The sequence below is a fragment of the Microcaecilia unicolor genome, chromosome 8 (assembly GCF_901765095.1).
Source record: "Microcaecilia unicolor chromosome 8, aMicUni1.1, whole genome shotgun sequence".
In the NCBI taxonomy this organism is placed as follows: domain Eukaryota; kingdom Metazoa; phylum Chordata; class Amphibia; order Gymnophiona; family Siphonopidae; genus Microcaecilia; species Microcaecilia unicolor.
Genome location: NC_044038.1, coordinates 119,151,150 through 119,174,644, shown reverse-complemented (window position 1 = coordinate 119,174,644; position 23,495 = coordinate 119,151,150). Strand labels below are relative to the sequence as shown.

Here is a 23,495-nt window from a genome sequence, read left to right as displayed (position 1 = left end):
GGATTGAATCGTCTTTCGACGTCCGAGCTGACCATGCCATGCGCGACCGATGACGGTGCTTCTTCTCAACTTTCTTCCGATGCCCGTCATCGGTGCTCCGCGGCATGGACGAGGAGGAGGTGGAGTCTCCCCACCCTCTGGGGGTCGGATCCAATAGGGTTCGGTCCCGATGGCCCTGGGCGGCGGGACCAGCCGAGGTGGACTGCCCACTTGGTCATTCACCGCCACCATCGCTGGCAGGTCAATGCCATGCTCAGTGCCGAACTCATCGACATCGGTATCGATACTGAAGTCCGAACCATCGACACCGATGCCAACGGACCAGCGCAAGTTCCGAAAAGACGGTCCCGAAGAACTTGCCTCGCCACCTGCGTCCGCTTTTTCAAGCCGAGACAAGGTGCACGCCTTGGAATTATGCTCCAGGCCGAGGCACTGGAGACACCAAGCGTGAGGATCGGTCTGTGATATCTGCTGGCTGCACAGACCACACTTTTTGAATCTGCTCGGGACCTTTGAGGACATCGACAGAAAAATCGCGTCTGTGAAGTCAAAACCGGCAATGTTGGCGTCGGTCGCGACGAAGCGAAATAAAAGAATAAACTCAATAAGGATTTTTTTTTAACGAAAAGAAAAGGGCGCGTAAAGTAAAAGGAAATCGCGGGCTAGGCCACAAAACGGTTTTGCAGGGCCGACATGGAGAGGGACGAAGCTACGTCTCTCTCCAGCGCAGAAAAACGAAAAACTGAGCGGGAGCAGTCCCGCACAGGCGGGAAGACGGCCGCGCATGCGCGGTGGGCGTAACCTGCGTGCGGGACCTCCCGCGAGATTTTTCTTCTGGTTTCGAGGGGCTGCCGTGGACGTCAACCAGTCGTGAGAACAAGCAGCCTGCTTGGCCTCAGAGAAATTTAATTACAGTGGACATTCCATTGTTCCACTTAAGTTACAAGGAGTATCAGTGGGAAAAGTTCAACCCATCAATGTAACTGCTATACGCCATCCTCAATTTATGGATTTATGGCCACAAATGAACATGAAGAGCATGGACTGAAAATAAACTGAAGAAAAAAAATTGCATAAACAAAAAAAATTAAATTTTTCTCCAGAGATTTTACATACCTTTATTCTTTTGTACTTTTGGGATAAATGGACTCTCACAGGCTGACCAAACACCAAGGCTGGACTGGTTGAGTAGTAGTCCACTACAGCCACTGCATCATCGCTATTAGACATTTCAACAAAGGCCTGAAAAAGGTAAACACTAAATGTAGGTAAAATTCTCATGTCAAAAAGGCTAAGAGCATAAATTCACAATAAATGTCAAACATTTAGCAATCCACTGCAAAATAGGAATTTTCAGTGGAACATTTGCGCCAAATCCTGACAATCTGCAGAACTAATGAGAACTGTTTTAGCCCAAATTTCTTTATTAAAACAAGAACACACCCAAAGCAGCAAAGTAAAGTTACTTACTTGTAGATGTTCTCTAACGACCGCAGGACAGGTATCCTTACGCTTGAGTAACATCACCCCGATGGAGCCCAGTCCAGACACTGTCCAGAATAGGTCTCTAAGAGGCTTTCAGTAGCAGTGCCATCACGCATGTGCAAGTCCACCCTATGTGCAAGTGGAGGACCTTCAGTAACAAAATAGCTAAAGAATTCAACTCCGATGGAAGATGGGGGTATAGTGCTGACCTTGGAGAACACCTGCTACAGATTAAGTAGCTTTGCTTTCTCAAAGGACAAGCAGTAGATTGTCCTCCATGGGCATCATTCCTCAGCACACAAGCAGGTTCTTGCAGAGGAACTCTGTCCTCCCCCATGTCTCTCAACAGCAGACTATGGACTTTTCCTCCAGGAACTTCTCCAAAGAGAAATTAGGTCTCACCTGCTAATTTTCTTTCATTTAGTCGCTACAGATCATGGCCTACGCATGGGTATATGTCCTCCTATCAGCAGTGGAAACACGGTGTGGAGTCCTATATCCCTCAGTATTTCTATTGACAAAGCAACAAAAAGAACTAAGGTACAATGGAACAACAGAGATCACCCTAAATAACAACATAAGAATAGCCATACTGGGTCAGACAATGATCCATCTAGCCCAGTATCCCGCTTCCAACAGTGACCAATCCAGGTCACAAGTACCTGGAAGACCCTATTAGTAGCAACATACTATGCTACCAATCCTGGAGAAAGCAGTGGCTTTCCCAATGCCCATCAAATAAAGACTATGGACTTTTTCTCTAGGAGCTTCTTGGTTTAAAAAAATGTTTGATAATCTGCTAACTGCTGTTACCACATCCTCCAACAGAGAGTTCCAGAGCTAAACTATCCCAAGGAAAAAAATTTTTATTTGCTTAAAAAAAAAAAAAAAATTCCTATGTAATTTCAGTGTCTTCCTGGTCTTTGTACTTTTTGAAACAGTGAAAAAAAAAACAAAAAAAACTTTTCTACCAGTTCTACACCACTCAGGATTTTATAGACTTCAATCATATCCCCACCCCTCCAGCCATCTGTTTTCTAATCCGAAGAGCCCCAGCCTCTTTAGCCTTTCCTCATATGGAAGGAGTTTCATTCTCTTATTTTTGTTGCTCTTCTTTGAACCTTTTCTAATTCTGCTATATCTGAGATACAGTAACCAGAACTGAACACAATAGTCAAAGTGAGGTCGCACCGTAGAGCGATAAAGGTATTATATTCTTGGTCTTATTTTGCATCCCCTCCCTAATAATGTCTAGCATCCCATTTGCTTTTTTTTTTTTAGTCGCTACTACACTGAGCAGAAGATCTCAACATACTGATCTTTTACTTGAGTGCTGACTCTTAAGGTGGACCCTAATATCAGGTAACTATGATTTGGATTATTCTTCCCAATGTGCATCACATTGCATCTGTCCACATTAAATTTAATCTGCCATTTGAATACCCAGTCTTCCAGTTTCCCAAGGTCTTCCTGCAATTTTTCAATCTGAATACGATTTGTCTCATCTGCAAATTTAATCACCTTACTTGTCCGTTCCATTTTCCAGATCATTTATAAATATATTAAATAGCACTGGTCCCAGTACAGATCCCTGCGGCATTCCATTATTCACCCTCCTCCATTGAAAACAATTGCCATTTAACCTTATCCACTGTTTTCTGTCCAATAACCAATTCCTAATCCATATAAGGACACTGCCTCTTATCCCATGACTAATTTTCTCAGGAGGCTCAGGAGGAACTTGGTCAAAAGCTTTGAGACCAGACTCAGACAAGTGCAGAAGGTATTCAAGCAGGGTCTGTGTAGGACAAGAGCGAGGATCTAAGGCCTTGCTGTCACACCAGACGGCAAACCTCCTCCATAGAAAGAAGTAACTCCTCTTAGTGGAATCTTTCCTGGAAGCAAGCAAGATGCGGGAGACACCCTCTGACAGACCCAAAGAGGCAAAGTCTACGCTCTCAACATCCAGGCCGTGAGAGCCAGGGACCGGAGGTTGGGATGCAGAAGTGCCCCTTCGTCCTGTGTGATGAGGGTCGAAAAACACTCCAATCTTCACGGTTCTTCGGAGGACACCTCCAGAAGAAGAGGGAACCAGATCTGACGCGGCCAAAAAGGAGCAATCAGAATCATGGTGCCTCGGTCTTGCTTGAGTTTCAACAAAGTCTTCCCCACCAGAGGAATGGGAGGATAAGCATACAGCAGACCTTCCCCCCAGTCCAGGAGGAAGGCATCCGATGCCAGTCTGCCGTGGGCCTGAAGCCTGGAACAGAACTGAGGGACTTTGTGGTTGGCTCGAGATGCGAAGAGATCTACCAAGGGGGTGCCCCACTCCTGGAAGATCTGTCGCACTACACGGGAATTGAGCGACCACTCGTGAGGTTGCATAATCCTGCTCAACCTGTCGGCCAGACTGTTTACGCCTGCCAGATATGTGGCTTGGAGCACCATGCCGTGACGGCGAGCCCAGAGCCACATGCTGACGGCTTCCTGACACAGGGGGCGAGATCCGGTGCCCCCCTGCTTGTTGACGTAATACATGGCAACCTGGTTGTCTGAATTTGGATAATTTGATGGGACAGCCGATCTCTGAAAGCCTTCAGAGCGTTCCAGATCGCTCGTAACTCCAGAAGATTGATCTGCAGATCGCGTTCCTGGAGGGACCAGCTTCCTTGGGTGTGGAGCCCATCGACATGAGCTCCCCATCCCAGGAGAGACGCATCCGTGGTCAGCACTTTTTGTGGCTGAGGAATTTGGAAAGGACGTCCCAGAGTCAAATTGGACCAAATTGTCCACCAATATAGGGATTCGAGAAAACTCGTGGACAGGTGGATCACGTCTTCCAGATCCCCAGCAGCCTGAAACCACTGGGAAGCTAGGGTCCATTGAGCAGATCTCATGTGAAGGCAGGCCATGGGAGTCACATGAACTGTGGAGGCCATGTGGCCCAGCAATCTCAACATCTGCCGAGCTGTGATCTGCTGGGACGCTCGTACCCGCGAGACGAGGGAGAACAAGTTGTTGGCTCTCGCCTCTGGGAGATAGGCGCGAGCCGTCCGAGAATCCAGCAGAGCTCCTATGAATTCGAGTTTCTGCACTGGGAGAAGATGGGACTTTGGGTAATTTATCACAAACCCCAGTAGCTCCAGGAGGCGAATAGTCATCTGCATGGACTGCAGGGCTCCTGCCGCGGATGTGTTCTTCACCAGCCAATCGTCGAGATATGGGAACACGTGTACCCCCAGTCTGCGAAGTGCCGCTGCTACTACAGCCAAGCACTTGGTGAACACTCTGGGCGCAGAGGCGAGCCCAAAGGGTAGCACACAGTACTGGAAGTGACGTGTGCCCAGCTGAAATCGCAGATACTGTCTGTGAGCTGGCAGTATCGGGATGTGCGTGTAGGCATCCTTCAAGTCCAGAGAGCATAGCCAATCGTTTTCCTGAATCATGGGGAGAAGGGTGCCCAGGGAAAGCATCCTGAACTTTTCTTTGACCAGATATTGGTTCAGGGCCCTTAGGTCTAGGATGGGACGCATCCCCCGTTTTCTTTTCCACAAGGAAGTACCTGGAATAGAATCCCAGCCCTTCTTGCCCGGATGGCACGGGCTCGACCGCATTGGCGCTGAGAAGGGCGGAGAGTTCCTCTGCAAGTACCTGCTTGTGCTGGAAGCTGTAAGACTGAGCTCCCGGTGGACAATTTGGAGGTTTTGAGGCCAAATTGAGGGTGTATCCTTGCCGGACTATTTGGAGAACCCACTGATCGGAGGTTATGAGAGGCCACCTTTGGTGAAAAGCTTTCAACCTCCCTTCGACTGGCAGGTCGCCCGGCACTGACACTTGGATGTCGGCTATGCTCTGCTGGAGCCAGTCAAAAGCTCGTCCCTTGCTTTTGCTGGGGAGCCGAGGGGCCTTGCTGAGGCGCACGCTGCTGACGAGAGCGAGCACGCTGGGGCTTAGCCTGGGCCGCAGGCTGTCGAGAAGGAGGATTGTACCTACGCTTGCCAGAAGAGTAGGGAACAGTCTTCCTTCCCCTGAAAAATCTTCTACCTGTAGAGGTAGAGGCTGAAGGCTGCCGGCGGGAGAACTTGTCGAATGCGGTGTCCAGCTGGTGGAGCTGCTCTACCACCTGCTCGACTTTTTCTCCAAAAATATTATCCGCACGGCAAGGCGAGTCCGCAATCCGCTGCTGGATCCTATTCTCCAGGTCGCAGGCACGCAGCCATGAGAGTCTGCGCATCACCACACCTTGAGCAGCGGCCCTGGACGCAACATCAAAGGTGTCATACACCCCTCTGGCCAGGAATTTTCTGCACGCCTTCAGCTGCCTGACCACCTCCTGAAAAGGCTTGGCTTGCTCAGGGGGGAGCGTGTCCACCAAGCCCGCCAACTGCCGCACATTGTTCCGCATGTGTATGCTCGTGTAGAGCTGGTAGGACTGAATTTTGGCCACGAGCATAGAAGAATGGTAGGCCTTCCTCCCAAAGGAGTCCAAGGTTCTAGAGTCCTTGCCCGGGGGCGCCGAAGCATGTTCTCTACAACTCTTCGCCTTCTTTAGGGCCAAATCCACAACTCCAGAGTCATGAGGCAACTGAGTGCGCATCAGCTCTGGGTCCCCATGGATCCGGTACTGGGACTCGATCTTCTTGGGAATGTGGGGATTACTTAGAGGCTTGGTCCAGTTCGCCAGCAATGTCTTTTTTAGGACATGATGCATGGGTACTGTGGACGCTTCCTTAGGTGGAGAAGGATAGTCCAGGAGCTCAAACATTTCAGCCCTGGGCTCGTCCTCCACAACCACTGGGAAGGGGATGGCCGTAGACATCTCCCGGAGAAAGGAAGCGAAAGACAGGCTCTCAGGAGGAGAAAGCTGTCTTTCAGGAGAGGGAGTGGGATCGGAAGGAAGACCCTCAGACTCCTCGTCAGAGAAATATCTGATGTCTTCTTCCTCTTCCCACGAGGCCTCACCATCGGTGTCAGACACAAGTTCATGGACCTGTGTCTGCAACCGTGCCCGGCTCGACTCCGTGGCACCACGGCCACGGTGGGAGCGTCGAGAGGTAGACTCCCTCGCCCGCACCGGCGAAGCTCCCTCCGCCGACGTAGTCGGGGAGCCTTCCTGGGAGGCTACCGCAGTCGGTACCGCAAGCGGCACCGATGTCGGAGACCTCACCCCGGACAATGGGCCAGCCGGCGCCTCGCTCGACGGTACCGGTGGCGCAAGCACCCCCGGTACCGGAGGGGAAGGGCGCAACAGCTCTCCCAGGATCTCTGGGAGAATGGCCCGGAGGCTCTCGTGCAGAGCGGCTGTGGAAAAAGACATGGAAGCCGATGCAGGAGTCGATGTCAGAACCTGTTCCGGACGTGGAGGCTGTTCCGGGCTGTCCAAAGGGGAGCGCATCGACACCTCTTGAACAGAGGGCGAGCGGTCCTCTCGGTGCCGATGCTTACTGGGTGCCGACTCCCTCGGCGACCCAGAGCTCTCGGTGCCGATACGGGAAGGGGACCGGTGACGGTGCTTCTTCGATTTTTTGGAACGAAGCACGTCACCGGAGCTTCCCGGCACCGACGAGGAGGACGTAGAATCCAGCCGTCTCTTCCTCGGGGCCGAGGCCGAAGAGGGTCGGTCTCGGGGGGGCTGTACCGCGGGAGCCCTCAGGATAGGGGGAGACCCACCCGAAGGCTCACCGCCACCAGCAGGGGAATGGACAGCCCTCACCTGCACTCCAGACGAAGCACCACCGTCCGACGACATCAGCAGACGAGGAGGTCTCGATACCACCGACACCGACGCAGCCCTCCGATGTCGCCCCGATGCAGAGGGCCGATGCCTCGATGCAATCGGGGGCGAGGATGAAGGTCCGGGCGCCAACGACGTCGAGGCAGTCGATACTCCCGGTGCCGATGCCGACGAAGAGCCCGAGAACAAAATGTTCCACTGGGCTAACCTCGCTACCTGAGTCCGCTTTTGTAAGAGGGAACACAGACTACAGGCCTGAGGGCGGTGCCCAGCCCCCAGACACGACACGTGCCTGTCAGTGAGCGAGATTACCCGGGCGCACTGGGTGCACTTCTTGAAGCCGCTGGAAGACTTCGATGTCATGGGTGGAAAAATCGCGCCGGCGAGATCAAAACTCTAAATGGCGAAAATGGCACCACAAAAATAGGGGGAAGAAAAACTTCGACCGAGGCCTAAATAGGGCCTACCCCGACGACGAAAGAAAACTTAACGGGGCAAAAAACTCGAAGTACAGGAAGGGAGAAAACCAAAAGGCCTCCTCCAGACACCTTTTTTTTTTTTTTTTTTTAAAGAAGAAAGTCGATGAACGACGCGCGAGGTCAACTTTGGGGCGCGAACGGCGAAACACGACCGTACCGAGCGCGGACAAAAGAAGACTGGCCGGCACGAGCGGGAAGACGGCCGCGCATGCGCGGTGCGCATCGGTGCGCGAGGACTAGCAAAGGACTTTGCTAGAAAGTGTTCCGATTGGAGGGGCTGCCGTGGACGTCACCCGTCAGTGAGAACAAGCAGCCTGCTTGTCCTCTGAGAATTGCAGCATTGAAAATATTAGCAGACTACTTGTCATAGGAACGGAACAGTATCTTTTCTCCCTTTGTTGCTTGTGCAATGTATTTCAAGTTCTGTTTTGTTGGATAATAAAGACTTCTTAGAAATAAAAACCCCCGTAGGGTTCAGACGGCAAGACTCTTCTCCTGGACCTGAGAGTGAGAGACCGCAAAACACAGCCACTCTCTGTCGTGGAAACAGAAAAAACTGAGCGGGAACGTTCATGTGGCGAGCTTGTCCTCAGAGAACAAAGGCACTCAGTTTATTTATCAGTCACCTGTGTGGAACAGAGTCAAAGGCTTTGCTAAAATCCAAGTATACTATACCTAGCGCCCCTCCCACATCCAACTGTTTGGTCACCCAAAATCAATCAGATTTGTTTGACATGACCTGCTTCTGTGAAGCCATGCTGCCTCAGGTCCTGCAGTGAATTTGATTCAAGAAACCTCACAATCCTCCGCTTCAGAAGCCTTTTCATTAGATTATTCACCACCAAGATCAGACTGACAGGTCTAATTCCTAACCTCCTCCTCACTTCCGCTTTGTGCAAAGGGACCATATGCACCCTTCTACAGTCCTCCAGTATCACTCCAGACTAAGAAAGCATTGAAGAGGTCAGACAGCAGAGCCACCAGAACTTCGAGTTCCTTGAATGTATCCCATCAGGCTCCACTGGTTTGTCTACTTTTAGTTTAGCTAGCTCCTCACAAACACAGTCTTCTGAGAATCAGTCCTGGTCTACCATGTATCCATCTCCATTAGCATTTGTTTTCTGCGGTCCCACCCCTGGCCTTTCATCCATGAACACAGAACAGAAATGCTGGGTTTAGAAGAGTACTCAAGGTTCGATGTCACCGAGCGGCATGGACACCTGAGAGGATAGCTCCGGTGGCCCCGCGACGAAAACGGCATTGAATAAGGTGTAAAACCTGGCTGGAGAGTCAAATTTACAATAAAAACTAACCTGGGGAACAGCGCAACAGCAGCGTATGAGCTTACCCCGATCTGCAGCAGATCTCTCGCAGTTTGCCTTTGCAAGAGCCACGACTACGCTGGAAAACAAAATAGCGGTGGAAAAAAAAAAAGGAGCCAGCGAACACGGAGCACGCTAAGCCTCACGAAACCTCGCTGGAACAGCGGACGGGGCGGACTCTGTAGAGAAGGATCAGTCCAGCCTGCAGGTCTGGCTCCAAGGCATAAGCGCAGATCTTAAAGCTCTGTGAGTGGAGGTGGCGACGATGGGAGCAGAACTGCGAGGTGAAATCAGAGAGCTGGGCGCACGCTTGGAAAATACAGAGGTACAAGTAGAAGCTCATAGTGAAGCCCTGGGTGTGTTGGACCATCAGATAAGACCTGCGAAGCGAGCAACAACAGCTGCTTGACAAAACAGAAGACCTGGAGAACAGGGGCAGACGAAGCAATCTAAGATTCAGAGGCTTGCCTGAGGTACCCACCTACCAGGACCAGGGGCGTAGCTACGGGTGGGGCCTGGGTGGGCCCAGGCCCACCCAATCTTGGCTCAGGCCCGCCCAAGCGACGACGACTGGAACGGCGACTTTTACCCGAAGTCGCAACGACGAACGGGCAGGCAGCGTTGCGGTAGTAAAAGCAACAAGGAGACTGGTTCAACTCTCCGTCCTTCACTTCCCTCCCTCTGCATCCCGCCCGAAAGGAAATGACGTCAGAGGAAGGCGGGACGCAGAGAGAGGGAAGTGAAGGACGGAGAGTCAAACCAGTCTCCTTGTTGCTTTTACTACCGCAGCGCTGCATGCCCGTTTGTCGCTGCAACTTCGGGAGTAGACTGGAACGGAAGTTGGCTTGGAGATGCTGTGAAGGGGGAGGGGGGGACACGCTGAATAGAAGGGGGAAGGGGATGGACAGAAACAGGATGGGCAGGGGAGAGAGGTGAATTGCTGGACAACAGGGATGGAAGGAGGGGAAATGGAGAGTTGCTGGACATGGAGCGGAAAGGGGAGAGTGGAAATTTGCTGGAGCTGAATGGCTGGAGGAGAGGGCAGGGGAGAATGGAGAGTTGCTGGACGAATGGATGGATGGAGGGAGGGGAGAGAAGTCAGGAAGGAGGTGCACATGGATAGAGGGGATGGAAGAGAGGAGAAATGCTGGACATGGATGGAGGGAAAACTGCTGAGTTTAAGGGCTGGGTTGGAACATGTTGAGGGCAGATACTGAAACTCGAGGAAGGATAGGGGCAGGGCTACAGATGGTAGACAGGACGCATAAGGACACAGGAGTATGGTGGACATGGTGAGTGAAAAAATATCAAATGGAAAGAAGACACTGCATAAAACAGAAGACACTGGGACCAAAGCGAATAGATCAGACAACAAAGGTAGAAAAAAGTATTTTATTCAGAATTTATTAATTTGAATATGTCATCTTTTGGAAATGTGCATCTGTGATATTTTGCATGTAAGTTTAAATTTTTCTGGTATTGCTGCATGCTGAGTCTGACTTCTTGAGTTAACTTTCCAGTTCAGTATTTTGCCTTCATATTTTTTGATCCTTGTGTCATGTGTTTTTCAAGTGTGATCAAGGTGCAGTATTCTGCTAGCATGTAGTATTCGCAGCCCTTTTTGTTTTGCTTTTTTTCACGAGGTAGTGTATTGGTGTTTTAGAGCCTAGCGTAATTACAGTTCTGCCTTTTCAAGCATAATGTTGTAGCTCATCCTGTCCTTGGAATTAGTGCTGTTATGGTTTTAAAGATATGAGTGTGTTTTTGCACAAGTTTGTGTATAGCATTTTGCAGTGGAGAGATTGTGGGATAATGTAATTATATTTAAAAATGTCAATTTTTCCATTAAGTATGTATGTGGTTATACTGATGCAGGGCAGCTGTTGGGCAGACTACTTAGAAATCCATCATCAAGTGAATTCTTAGGCATTATTTTGTAGGATCCCAAGAGACACTACTCATACTTATATAGACAGTGCGTGCCCACCCATATTAGCTCTGGGCCCACCCAAAATCTCAGGTCTGGCTACGCCACTGACCAGGACAGTGAGCAGGTAGTTCAAAAAATCATGCGCAAGCTTTTAGCACTGAATGGTGAGACAGTAGACCCTGGGACAATATCATTGGAGAGAGCACACCGAGCGCTGGGGCCAGCACGCAACAATAAACCAAAAGATATTATAGCGTGTTTTTCTAGCTATAAACTTAAAGAGCAAGTGTTGAAAATGGCACGCCAGACTTCAAATGGGACTCATATGCTATTGAAATATACCAGGATCTAGCGGCAGCGACCCTAAGGAGAGGAGAACTGAAGCCCTTCACGACGCACCTGAGAGAATTAAAGATCCAATATAGATGGCGACACCCCTTTGCCTTAGTGTTCTACAAGGATGGGAAAATGCATCAAATTCAATCAATTGCAGAAGCAAGAATAATTTGCCCGGAAACAGGGAACCAGAGGATCGGCTTGAGACCGGCGCTGGAATTAGGCCCAGCACCCGGCCTCTCCCTTCGAAGTGGCAGCGGGTGGGAAAGGGTCCAAAGGGACTACAGCGGCAACAATCTGCGTCATGAGACACTTGAAGAGTGGCGATCCAAATGGGGGAACTGTCACTAATCTACTTGTTACAGTTGACTGTAAAGTTATAGAAGTTGAGTTACTCTCCAGCCTTGGATAAGAGGTAGTTTAAGCTATGTTGTTGTTGTGGGGCACACGGAAGCGGGTTATCTGCTCCTTCCTCTTTGATAGGCAACTACGGGAATTCTTTAGTGGTGCCTAAATCATAAAGAAGTGGAATGGGAGGGGGGAAGGGTTTTATGGAAGGGGGGGGGGGGGGGGGGAGAGGGATCGATGGTTACATGGTACAAATGATGGCTGGGAAACAGGGTTTTGACCAGGACACCAGGGGAGAGGTAAAGGCGGCCCCACATTTCATGAGAAGAGATGGGAGATATTAAATGCCTGTTAAATGTTAGGGGATTAAATGTACCTAGGAAGTGGCAATTGCTATTCCGAGAGCTACAGCGACTTGGGGTGGATATTGGGTTGATACAGGAAACTCATCTGAAACCAAGATATGAATATCTCTGTAATCATAAAAGGTTCCCCATTATTCATTTTGCCTCTAGTAATAACACAAAAAGTAAAGGTGTCTTGATGGCATTTAGGAGCGGTAAGCCATGGGAGATAAAAAAAACAAAAGATAAAGGTGGCAGATACTTGCTAATAGTGTTTGCATTAGCGGGGCGGACCTACACAATGGTAAATGTATATGGCCCGAACACAGGACAGGGAGAGTTCTTTAAAGAACTAGACCATTTGCTTACCAGACACATTGAGGGAATTTAACCTTACGTTAAATCCACAACTGGATAACACAATTCGCAATACAAAATATGCTAAGCAAGATAGGAAACAATTTCATGAGTTTGTAACACGCTGGCAACTTATAGATTATTGGCGCAGGGACAATCCCACCCAGCGGGCCTACACATTTTTCTACAGTACATCAGTCATCCTCCCGAATAGATATGTGGTTAGGGGATACCTCTTTGTTGGGGGCAATGGGAGAACATTCTATTCTCCCCCGCACGTGGTCGGACCACTCCCCGGTGCTGGTTCAACTCAGAGGACTTAATCCCATCAAAGGGCGGCGTCAGTGGCGGCTAGACGACGCCTTGTTAACGGATCCTGCTAATATAGTCCAAACAGAGCAGTATATTAAGGAATATATCCAATTTGATGACAATGGAGAGGTTTCCCCAACAGTGCTGTGGAAGGGTCTCAAAGCAGTAATACACGGTCAATTAATAGCTTTACGATCAAGGAGATGGAAGGATAGAAGCGCCAAAGAAATTACCCTAAGCAAAAATTAACACAAACGGAAAAGGTACTGCAGGAGGGGAAGATCAGAATCCGTTGGCACTTAGGGGACAAGCTCATGCGCTCTGTATTCAATTGCACGACCTTGAGCTAGCAGACTTAGCTGAAAAACTACAGAAAGTTCGCCAATTACATTTTGAATTTGGCAATAACCCTAGCAGACTTCTGGCCCATAAATTAGCGCAACATACTAGTAGAAACATGATAGGTGGACTAAGGGGGCGCAGTGCACTCTGACTTCCTCGAATCAGCTTTTAGAAGCTATTATAAACACCTATATGAGGCTGAGGAGGGCTGCAGCGATGAGGAAATAACTTTTCTAACAGGGATAGATCTCCCGAGGCTTTCCGATACGGACGCTCAATCACTGGGGGAACCCATCACACTAGAGGAAGTAGAGCAGACGATAAAGAGCTTAGCGCTAAACAAGACTCCAGGGCCTGACGGATATTCAAATAAATTTTATAAAATTTTCGGACAGTTGTTGGCCCCTTTGCTGTTGAGGGTCTTTAATTCATTGGATGAAATTACTGGTTTGCCACCCACTTGGAACTTGGCCACGATTATGGTCTTGTCTAATCCGGGTAGAGACCCTCAACTATGCAGCTCATATAGACCTATCTCATTGCTAGGAGTAGATTATAAGATATTTTCGAAGATCATGGCCACCAGATTGCAGAAGCACCTCCCACAACTTATACATGAAGACCAAGCAGACTTTGTTCACAATCGCCAGACGTTTGACAATATACGCAGAACACTACAAGTAATCCAGGGGGCTCATGCAATCCAGTCCCCCTTGTGTATACTGTCTTTAGACGTGGAGAAGGCCTTTGACCGTGTTCACTGGCCATTTCTCTTTGCGGTACTGGAGAGGGCGGGCATAGGAGGGCGATACGCGGAATGGCTACACCTCTTATACAAGACCCCAACAGCAGTGGTACGAGTTAATGGAGCATTGACCCGCCCTTTTTCTCTGCATAGGGAAACCCGACAAGGCTGCGCATTACCACCTCTACTGTTTGCTCTGGTGATGGAGCCATTGGCAGCCAGGATCAGAGCAAATTCAGAAATCAGGGGCCTAAGAGGGGGAGGCATTGAGACTAAGATACTTCTTTTTGCAGATGATATCTTGCTCACTTTAAAGGATCCCTTGTCGGCCTTTCCGGCACTGGGAGACGAAATACAAACCTATGGGGCATTGTCGGGCTTTAAAATCAACTTCAACAAGTCTGAAGCACTTGACATAAATCTACTTAAGACAACTTTAGAAACTTTGAAAAAACAATTTCCCTATAGGTGGGCTAACAAGTATATCTGATATTTGGGGGTTAATATCACACGCTGGGTGGCAGACTTATTTGAGCACAATTTACCTGTCTTGGATGGGCAGAATTAATGCCATTAAGATGATAGTACTCCCGAGGCTGCTATACCTATTTATGGCTCTACCTATTGAAATACCGGATGCTTTCTTCCAGGGCCTGCAGGGCAGTGTTTTCATTTATCTGGAAGAAGAGGCCACCCCGGGTGAGGCGGGAAATGATGTATCAGTTTCGAGATAGGGCGGGTATGGGGGTCCCCTCATTTTATGATTACTATTGTGCGGCACACTTAAGGATTCTGGCAATTTGGCTCCAAAACCCGAAGAAAATCTGGGTTGGTATAGATCAGAGCTGGCTTGAACCATATCCACTTAGAGCAATACCGTGGCTGCCCAAACTCACAATCAGGGAATTGATGGGGAGAAGCCCACACCTTATCCAGAGTCCATTGGCAACTTGGTATAAGATCAGAGACCAATTTTTCCCAGAGCACACCTACTTTAAGCATACATACCTCAGATTTGCCCCCCAATTCGGATCAGGTGGATTGGACACTGTGTATGTGGAATGGGAAAATATGGGATTGTGTGAATTGGGTCAAATGTGCGAGGAGGGGGTACTCCCCTCATACTCAGAGCTTAGTCGGGAACATGGGCTCTCTCCACTGTAGGCATTCCAATATTATCAGGTACAAGATTTTATCAAACGCAAGAGAGGAATTGGAACTCACTGAGACGCAGCTGCAAAAGGGAATGACAAGTGGAGGAGGTAGAGAGGGTATTTCCCGAATATAGAGCCCTTTTGTCCCGACATTCTCCAGTAGAACACTACACACATAAATGGGAGCTAGCGATGGGGAATACCTATGATCCTACAATCTGGGCAAGAGCCTTTAAATCCTTGCTTAGGGTGTCAGTATCTAGTGCTTTAATAGAAAATGGACAAAGTAGAAATTAGACCTTACCTGCTAATTTGCTTTTCTTTAATCCCTCCGGACCGGCCCAGGATTGGACTGATGGGTTGTGCACGCCTTCCAGCAGGTTAGAGACTGAGAAAAAACTCTGACTCTAGCGAGCCAATAGGAGCCCTGGTCACGTGACCCTAGCCTCAGTATTTGAATAACAAAGCAGAAAGAACAATAATACATTCTGTGTCCCAAGGAATTCCAGCAACCAGGGAGCACTATTGAAAACGTGCTCTAATAAAGGCTCACCCACAACTCTCACCAGAGCAGCGGTATGGCCTTATCTTAATGGCTCACCGAAAACCCTTACCAGAGTATCGGTATGGCCTAACTGTAATGGCTCACCGACTACCCTCACCAGAGCAGCAGTATGGCCTTAACAGAATATCAGTGATTTTTTTTTTGTATAACTAGCTAGCAAAAAACAGCTCTGCAAACAAATAAATAGAACATGCAAACCTAGACAGAAAGCTGGAATCGGGAGGGGCCTGGGCCGGTCCGGAGAGATTAAAGGAAAGCAAATTAGCAGGTAAGGTCTACTTCCTTAGCATCCCTCCGGACCGGCCCAGGATTGGACTGATGGGACATAAAGCAGTAGTCCTACGGGAGGGACCCCAGCAAACCCGCTGTGAGCACTCGGGATGCAAAGACCGCCTCCTGCTTAGACTGAGCATAGAGTCTGTAATGTTTAGAAAATGAATGGAGAGAGGACCAAATTGCTGCCTTACAAATCTCCGCTGGCGGTACCAAGGAACACTCAGCCCAGGACGCTGCTTGACCTCTAGTCGAATGAGCTGTAACAGCTTCTGGGACTGCTTTACCTGCCAAAAGGTAGGCCGACACTATCATCTCTTTAAATCCACCTTGCCAACGTGGGTTTAGAAGCCTACAACCCCTTACGGTGACCGGCTACGAGCAGAAAAAGACGGTCCGTGCGACGAAAACCCTCGGTAACAGAGATATCGCTTAAGCACTCTCTTAACATCCAGATTATGCAGCCGTCTTTGCTCCTGCGTCCCTGAGGCCGATCCCAGAACCGGAAGAAAAACGGACTGGGACAGATGAAACCGAGACAATACCTTAGGCAAAAAGGAAGGAACGGGACGAAGCACCACTCGCTCCTTAGAAAATTCCAGAAATGGAGCCCTACAGGAAAAAGCTTGCAACTCAGAGACCCTCCTAGCTGATGCAATAGCCACCAAAAACAGTGTCTTAAGCGTCAAATCCTTCAAAGAGCATGCTTGTAACGGTTCAAATGGTGGCTTTGTCAGAGACGACAGATCCAGATTAAGATCCCAAGATGGAAATATTGATCTTACCGGAGCACGAAGTAGACTGACTCCCTTCAAAAAACGGGCCACATCAGGAAGACTGGCAAAAGATTTTCCCCGAATCCGACCTCTGAAACAGGAAAGTGCTGCCGCTTGCACCTTAAGAGAGGAAAGAGATAGCCCTTTATCAAAACCTCGTTGAAGAAAATCTAACATCTGAGGCACGGACGCCCGAAACGGAAGAATGCTAGCCTCTGCACACCAGGCCTCAAAAATTCTCCAAGTGCGAATATAGTTTAGAGAAGTGGAACGCCGACGAGACCGAAGCATGGTGGAAATCACTGGTGCTGAAAACCTCGCTTAGCTAAACGGGCTCGTTCAAGAGGCTGTAAGACAAAAATCGAGCCGGATCTGGATGTAGAACTGGCCCTTGTACCAGCAGAGCCCTGTAAACTGGGAGCCGAAGAGGAGACGCCACCAACAGACGGTTGCAGATCTGCGTACCACGGACGTCGAGGCCAGTCCAGTGCCACCAAAATTACCGGTCCTCCATGTTTCTCGATCTTCTGCAAGAGACGACCTATTAGCGGCCAAGGAGGAAACGCGTAAAGAAGGTCGGAGGGCCACTGCTGCAAGAAAGCGTCTACCCCTGCTGCCCTTGCATCCCTTCGGCGACTGAAGAATCGAGGGACCTTCGAGTTGAGACTGGTGGCGAACAGATCTAGAACTGGAGTGCCCCAGCGGTCCACTATAAACTGAAACGCCTGAGCACTGAGAGACCATTCTCCCGGATCGAGAGTGTGGCGACTGAGAAAGTCGGCTTGAACGTTCTCTACTCCTGCTAGATGTGAAGCTGAAATGGCCATGAGATGGAACCTCTGCCCAGGCGAGAGAGTCTCCGCCTCCCGACACAAGAGACGGCATCTCGTTCCCCCCTGACAGTTGACATAGGCTACTGCCGCGGCATTGTCTGAAAGAATTCGCACCGCTTTGCCTATCAGGAGAGGAGTGAAATCCTGCAGAACTAACCGGATCACTCTGGTCTCCAAAAAGTTGACTGACTGAACTGCTTCCAGACAAGGCCAGAGGCCCTGGGTCCACTTGCCTAGGCAATGCGCTCCCCAGCCTCTGAGACTGGCATCTGTCGTTAACGGTATCCACCGAGGAGATTCCAAAGGCATTCCTACCGTTAGATTCTTCAACCGCAGCCACCAAAACAGAGAGCTGCGTTCTCGGTTGCGGAGAGGCAGACGCCTCAGTAGCGAGTCCCTCTGAGAGGACCATCGGGATAGAAGGGACCACTGAAGAGATCTTATATGAAGCCTGGCCCAGGGCACTACTATAGTGGCTGCCATGGAACCAAGAACCTGAAGATAATCCCAAGCACACGGACGCTGCTGCTAAAGTAAGTTCCGTATCTGAGTCCGGAGCTTTACAATCCTGGCCTGCGGTAGAAAGACTTGACCGATGTCTGTGTCGAAGTTGAATCCCAAATACGCCAGAGCCTGAGATGAAACTAACCGACTCTTAGTGACATTTACCACCCAAAGTGGGAACTGCACAGAACGAATGCAGCGTGGCTGGGGTAAAATATGTAACCTAATACCACATAAACAGCTCCAGCCAATATTAACTGTTGGTCGCAATACTCATTGGGTAAGATGGAGAAAAAGCCCTCAGAAACCACTAGTATGATACTGGTGGTTTAGTGCGAGGTTATACAAAATTTTATGAAATAACTCACGCAGCGGTTCTATCATTGGGCAAAAAACTCCACTTCCCGGACTACTTTTTAAATCTCAAGGTTCTACACACAATTTAAGCAGTATTTAAGCAGTATTATTTGTGTGCTTTATGTTCAACAACACACAGAATAGTGAGTAGCACTTAGCTTATGATTTAAACCGGCACTCTTCTATATCCGTTCGACGGGGACCACCGTTTCACCTAGAAACATGGCTTCATCAGGAACGAAGTGCTCTCTTGTAATGTTGAGAATCTGAAACAGACAAATTGTATATTAGGTGCCTGTCAATGTGCGAGAAATCTTTGGTAAACACACCTTCAGAAAGTCACCCCACAGACAGACGTACTTGAGCTGGAGGCATAAGTTTAAAAATGGCGCCTCAGCGTTCACGTATAAACAGCTGTTAGATATACTTGCGTAAAAAATGACGTGATAAGCATCAATAGAAATTGAACCAATCAATGGAGCTATTCAGCCCATTGGGTGCTAGAGTGTCCAATTCAAAGATCCACCTTGCTTCCCTCCTTGCTAGTTTGAGTTTTCGATCGCCGCCCCTGTTGGACGGCGCTATCCAATCAATGACAGAACATTGCAGGTCTTCAAATTTATGCTTCTGAATAACACAGTGTTCCACAATAGGTTCTTTTATTGCAGACCTCCGAATGTTTGATCTATGCTCCAGGATCCTAACTTTCAAGGGTCTCGTTGTCATACCAATGTATGTTTTATTGCAGGGGCAACATAGACTGGAGAGATAGCCTGAAGATCTAAAAGCCTCTGTAGAGTGTCCCGAACAGCCCTCGCCTTAAGAGGAGAGCGACAGGGAGACTCCAGAAAGGCGTCTGAAATAGGCCTTGCAAACTCTAAGGCATAACTGTCTCGAACAACCTCCAAGACCCACTGATCTGAAGTGATGTGGGTCCACCTCTGATAGAACTGAGAAAGACGAGCTCCGACAGGGACCAGAGGAGAGGCACCTTCATTGGGTAGGACGGGTCTGGGATCTAAAACCTGGATTGGAGAAACCCGCTCCTCTGCGAGAACTCCGAAAGGACTGAGCCCTATTGTAAAAACGAGACCTGTGAGGTTGAAAACCCCGACCAGCCTGAAACCTATGGAAAACTCTCCCTGAACCTTTACCAAACAAAGAACCTCGACCGACAATCTTGCGTTAGGCGAGGAACCTTAGCATCTCCTAAAGAATTAACCAAGTTATCCAATTCTTCTCCAAACAAGAATGAACCTTTAAAAGGAAACTTACTCAACTTTGATTTGGAGGCCGCGTCCGCCGACCAACCTTTCAACCACATTGATCGGCGAGCAGCGACTCCCAGAGCCAAAGACTTAGAAGATGCTCGCAGCAAATCATACAGGGCATCAGCCAGAAAAGCCGCCCCTGTCTCTATCCTAGCCACCTCTACATCGATAGCTTGAAGATCATCCGTAGACCTGTCCAGGACTCTCTCTGCCCAACGAAAACAGGCTCTAGCCACTAAGAAACCACAAATGGCAGCCTGCACTGCCAAAGAAGAAACATCAAAACTATTCCTGAGCAGAGAATCTAACCTTCTGTCCTGAACATCCCGAAGAGCCGTTCCTCCGTCCACTGGGACCGTATTACGTTTCGTAACCGCCGACACCACTGCATCCACTACTGGCACCTTAAGCTTAGCTCTATCCTCTTCTGGAATCTGATAGAGACGAGACATAGATCTAGTCGGACGAAAAGCCGCATCTGGAATCTCCCATTGCGCTTTAATAACATCCCAAATGTCTTGATGCATGGGAAAAGTTTTGGCTGCGGATCTAGATCCCTTAATCAGGAAGTCTACCTTACGGGTCTGAGAAACTGGTGGAATCATCAAAATTCAAAGTAGAGGAGACCATAGAAATGAGCTCCTGCAAGTCATCTTTGTGAAAAATTCTAGCCAGTGAAGGATCATCCCCCTGCAGCCTCAGGATCTGAAGAGGAGAAATTAGGATCATTCCAGACATTTTCTTCCAATTCCTCCTCCTCTTCTAAAAAGGGCATCTCTTGATCCTGTTGTGACCAAAAATCTAAGTGCAAATCACCTTCTCTAGGCTTTTTAGCAGGGGGAACAGATTTAAGAACTTCCCCTGAGACTCCTGCTCCCGAACCGTCTTTATGCATAAGAAAAGCCTGGTACATCTGAAGAACAAACTCAGGAGGAAATCCCCCTGCCTGAGTGGTTCCAGACTGTACCATAGCCTCTGTAACAGGATCCCTGAATTATCCGGAGTACGAGAAGCCGTGAGCTCATGCGATGGCGGAGCGACATTCAAAATGGCCGCCGTTCGTAAGCCTCACCCCTCCGCAAGTAGTGAAGCAGACCACGACGGCGAAGAAACAGTAGCGGTCCGGAAGCCACATCTAGTGCCGTACAAAATTTACAGATGCGGAGGTGCCAACACCCCGGCGCTGACAGACCGCACAGCGCTTAGGTTTTTCCGTCATGTTGGAGACGCGCGTGCACAAGCTGTACCGATTCGCGCCTTTAATATTAGCTGAAGACTCGCTCCGAATAACAGAAACCACCAAAAATAAAATGTATTCCCCCAGTCAGACGAATGGTACCAATAAGCAAGTGCTGAAAACCCGTTTCATCTCGTTTAAACAAAACAGCTGAGCTGCTAAAAACAAACACAGAGAAAGCACTCAACAGAGCTGCCTACTCATTAGCTTAAAAGGGAAAGCACTGCTTTTCTGAACTTTAAACGCTTAAAACTATACTGGCTGCCTCTCCCAAAGACAAAACCCTTTTCTTTTTTTTTTTTTAAGGGTAGCACTTCCCTCTATTTAATATTATAATCTTATCATGAGGAAGATGGGGAGGAAAAAGGGGGGGGGGTGGGGACTCAGAACATCCGAGTATAACACCCCTGAGGCTGACACACTGAAGAATAAGAAATAACAAGCCTCTAAAGAATTCCTGTGGCACAGAATAAAGAGCAAAGAACACAGAGAGAAATTCAATAACCTTAGAAAGAGAGACTAATGGACTCACTTCCTACCTGCTGGGAGACTGAGAAAATACTGAGGCTAGGGTCACGTGACCAGGGCTCCTATTGGCTCGCTAGAGTTTTTTCTCAGTCTTCAACCTGCTGGAAGGCGTGCACAACCCATCAGTCCAACCCTGGGCCGGTCCGGAGGGATGCTAAGGAAATTTTATATTGCTGGTACTACACCCCTAGCTATCTGGCTAAGATGTTTGGAACAGGCTCTGCCCAATGCTGGAGGGAATGTGGGAATGAAGGTGATATGTGCCACATATGGTGGTCATGTGAACATGCACATAGGTACTGGGAACATATTGTAGACTTTATATGTTCAGTGACTACTGTTAAATATCAGATGAAAATGGAATATTGTCTACTACATTTCAAGCCACAGGCAGTCAAGCAACATATACACCAGTTTGCCACACAGGTGTTTGTGGCGGGTAAGCTGGTACTGGCAGCTTCCTGGAAAAAACCCCGGCTGCCAGACATTTCAGTAGTACTGGAAAAACTGAATTACATTAAGCTAATGTCCAAGCTAAAACACACTGAGTAAAGGGCGTTTAGTCCAGCATCAGAAAATATGGGACCTATATAACAGTCTACATCATCTGTGAACTTATAAAACCATGTGAACTATTCGAGGGTGGGGGGGAAGGGGGGTAGGTAGGGAAGCTTCAGTAGCAGACACTGGTCTTTTCTAACAACATGTATTACTTATATAATCAAACTACTGTGTGTTAGAATTGTGATCTTATTTTGGTTGTACAAGGTTATGGAAAATGCATAAATAAAAAGTTAAAAAAAAAAAGTACTCAAGGTTCCACTTTCACTAAGAAAGAACGAAACCAATGAATATTGCAATTCTCCCGAGAGGGTGAGGGCACAGGGATCCATCCAGCTGTGACATCCCCAGGGCAAGAGATGCCCATACACCTACAGTCCCACAAGCCAAAGGCTAAGACAAGGGAGAGCAGCCAAAAATATCTATTATTTTTTTTTAAATAGAAGTGGAAAGAGACAGAGCTTATTCCCAGGTACCCCAGGGATTGTGTTAATGTAGCAACATGTGGTTTTGCATACCAATGAAAGAAGAACTGCGTAGAGTAATTTCTTAAACTTTTAAAGCTTCCGTAAAAAGTAGGCTTAACAGCTCTTTAATACAACAGCAGATCTCTGCCCTAGCATTATGCTGTTCTGCTAATTCTGCCACAATTAGAACATCGGTAGTCACAAAAAAAAAAAAAAAAGTAAATACAATTAAGCTACCTCATTCATCTTGTTGAGAATCAGGTGATTGACGATTACTCCAAATGGTTCACAAAGCTGCAGAAGTTGATACCTCAGATTTTTTCCCCGTTGAAAATCCATGATGTGAACCACTCTGCTGGTATCCTGTATACAGTTCAAAAACGTTGCACATCATCATAGAGAAAACAAACATGCTAACACAACTTATATACTTAACACAGCAGGCACATATCTAGCAGTGTAGACCTTTGAGGCAATATTGGCTATGCAACATCTACCTACAATAAGTGTCAGAATTCACGTTAAAAAAACTCCCTTTGCATACAAGGAGTTGAAACACCTGTCTCCACCTTAGAAACCCTCAATTCAGTGATTTTCAAAACTTACTCTATACTTCAGAAAATTTTAGAAAAAATTCTGATCAATTTTATGATAATAAAAGCTTCATTATACTGCTTCCACATCATACAGGGACGTCAATGCTAGTTTATCTATTGTGTAGAATTCAAAACTTGGTGCACCCCACCCCCCAGAAATCGAGAAACCAGCATTGTCTGCAATCCCCATAAGCAGCTTGCACCAAATTATGAATTCTACACAAAAGATAAGGTGAAATTAGGCATTACCTGCTAATTTTCTTTCCTCTAAATCCTCCAGACCATTCAAGATGCTTGGGTTATGCACTCCTACCAGCAGAGGGAGACTGAGAACACAAACTTCTTATACAAGTAGCCTGTGCAGACTAACGAGTAAAACAGTAACAAAGCTGAGGAACAAAACACCACCTAAACAAAACCACTGAATCCACACTTAGATCTCCTCCCCTTAAGTCGGGGGAATTCAACTGCAGATGGGCACAAACGGTACCACAAACTGCCCTTAGTAAAACTCCAGGACCCAAATCACAGGAGCTACTAGAAATATCAGCAACTGAAGTCTAAAGAAATCATCATACTGAACTGTCCGATACACTGGGTGGGCTCTTGAACGGTCTGGAGGATCTAGAGGAAAGAAAA

At 48.2% G+C, this 23,495-nt stretch overlaps 1 protein-coding gene across 2 annotated transcripts in view; it reads right to left on the bottom strand.

Annotated features, from left to right (window-relative positions):
• MATR3 (matrin 3) overlaps positions 1 to 23,495 on the bottom strand; it is a 354,187-nt gene that overhangs the window by 163,147 nt on the left and 167,545 nt on the right. For both annotated transcript variants that reach the window (XM_030210961.1, XM_030210962.1), the window contains 2 exons: positions 22,498 to 22,623; positions 1,117 to 1,242 (listed from right to left, as the gene is read on the bottom strand). In XM_030210961.1, the coding sequence (XP_030066821.1) occupies positions 1,117 to 1,242; positions 22,498 to 22,623 (252 nt within the window). The remainder of the gene's footprint in view (positions 1 to 1,116; positions 1,243 to 22,497; positions 22,624 to 23,495) is intronic.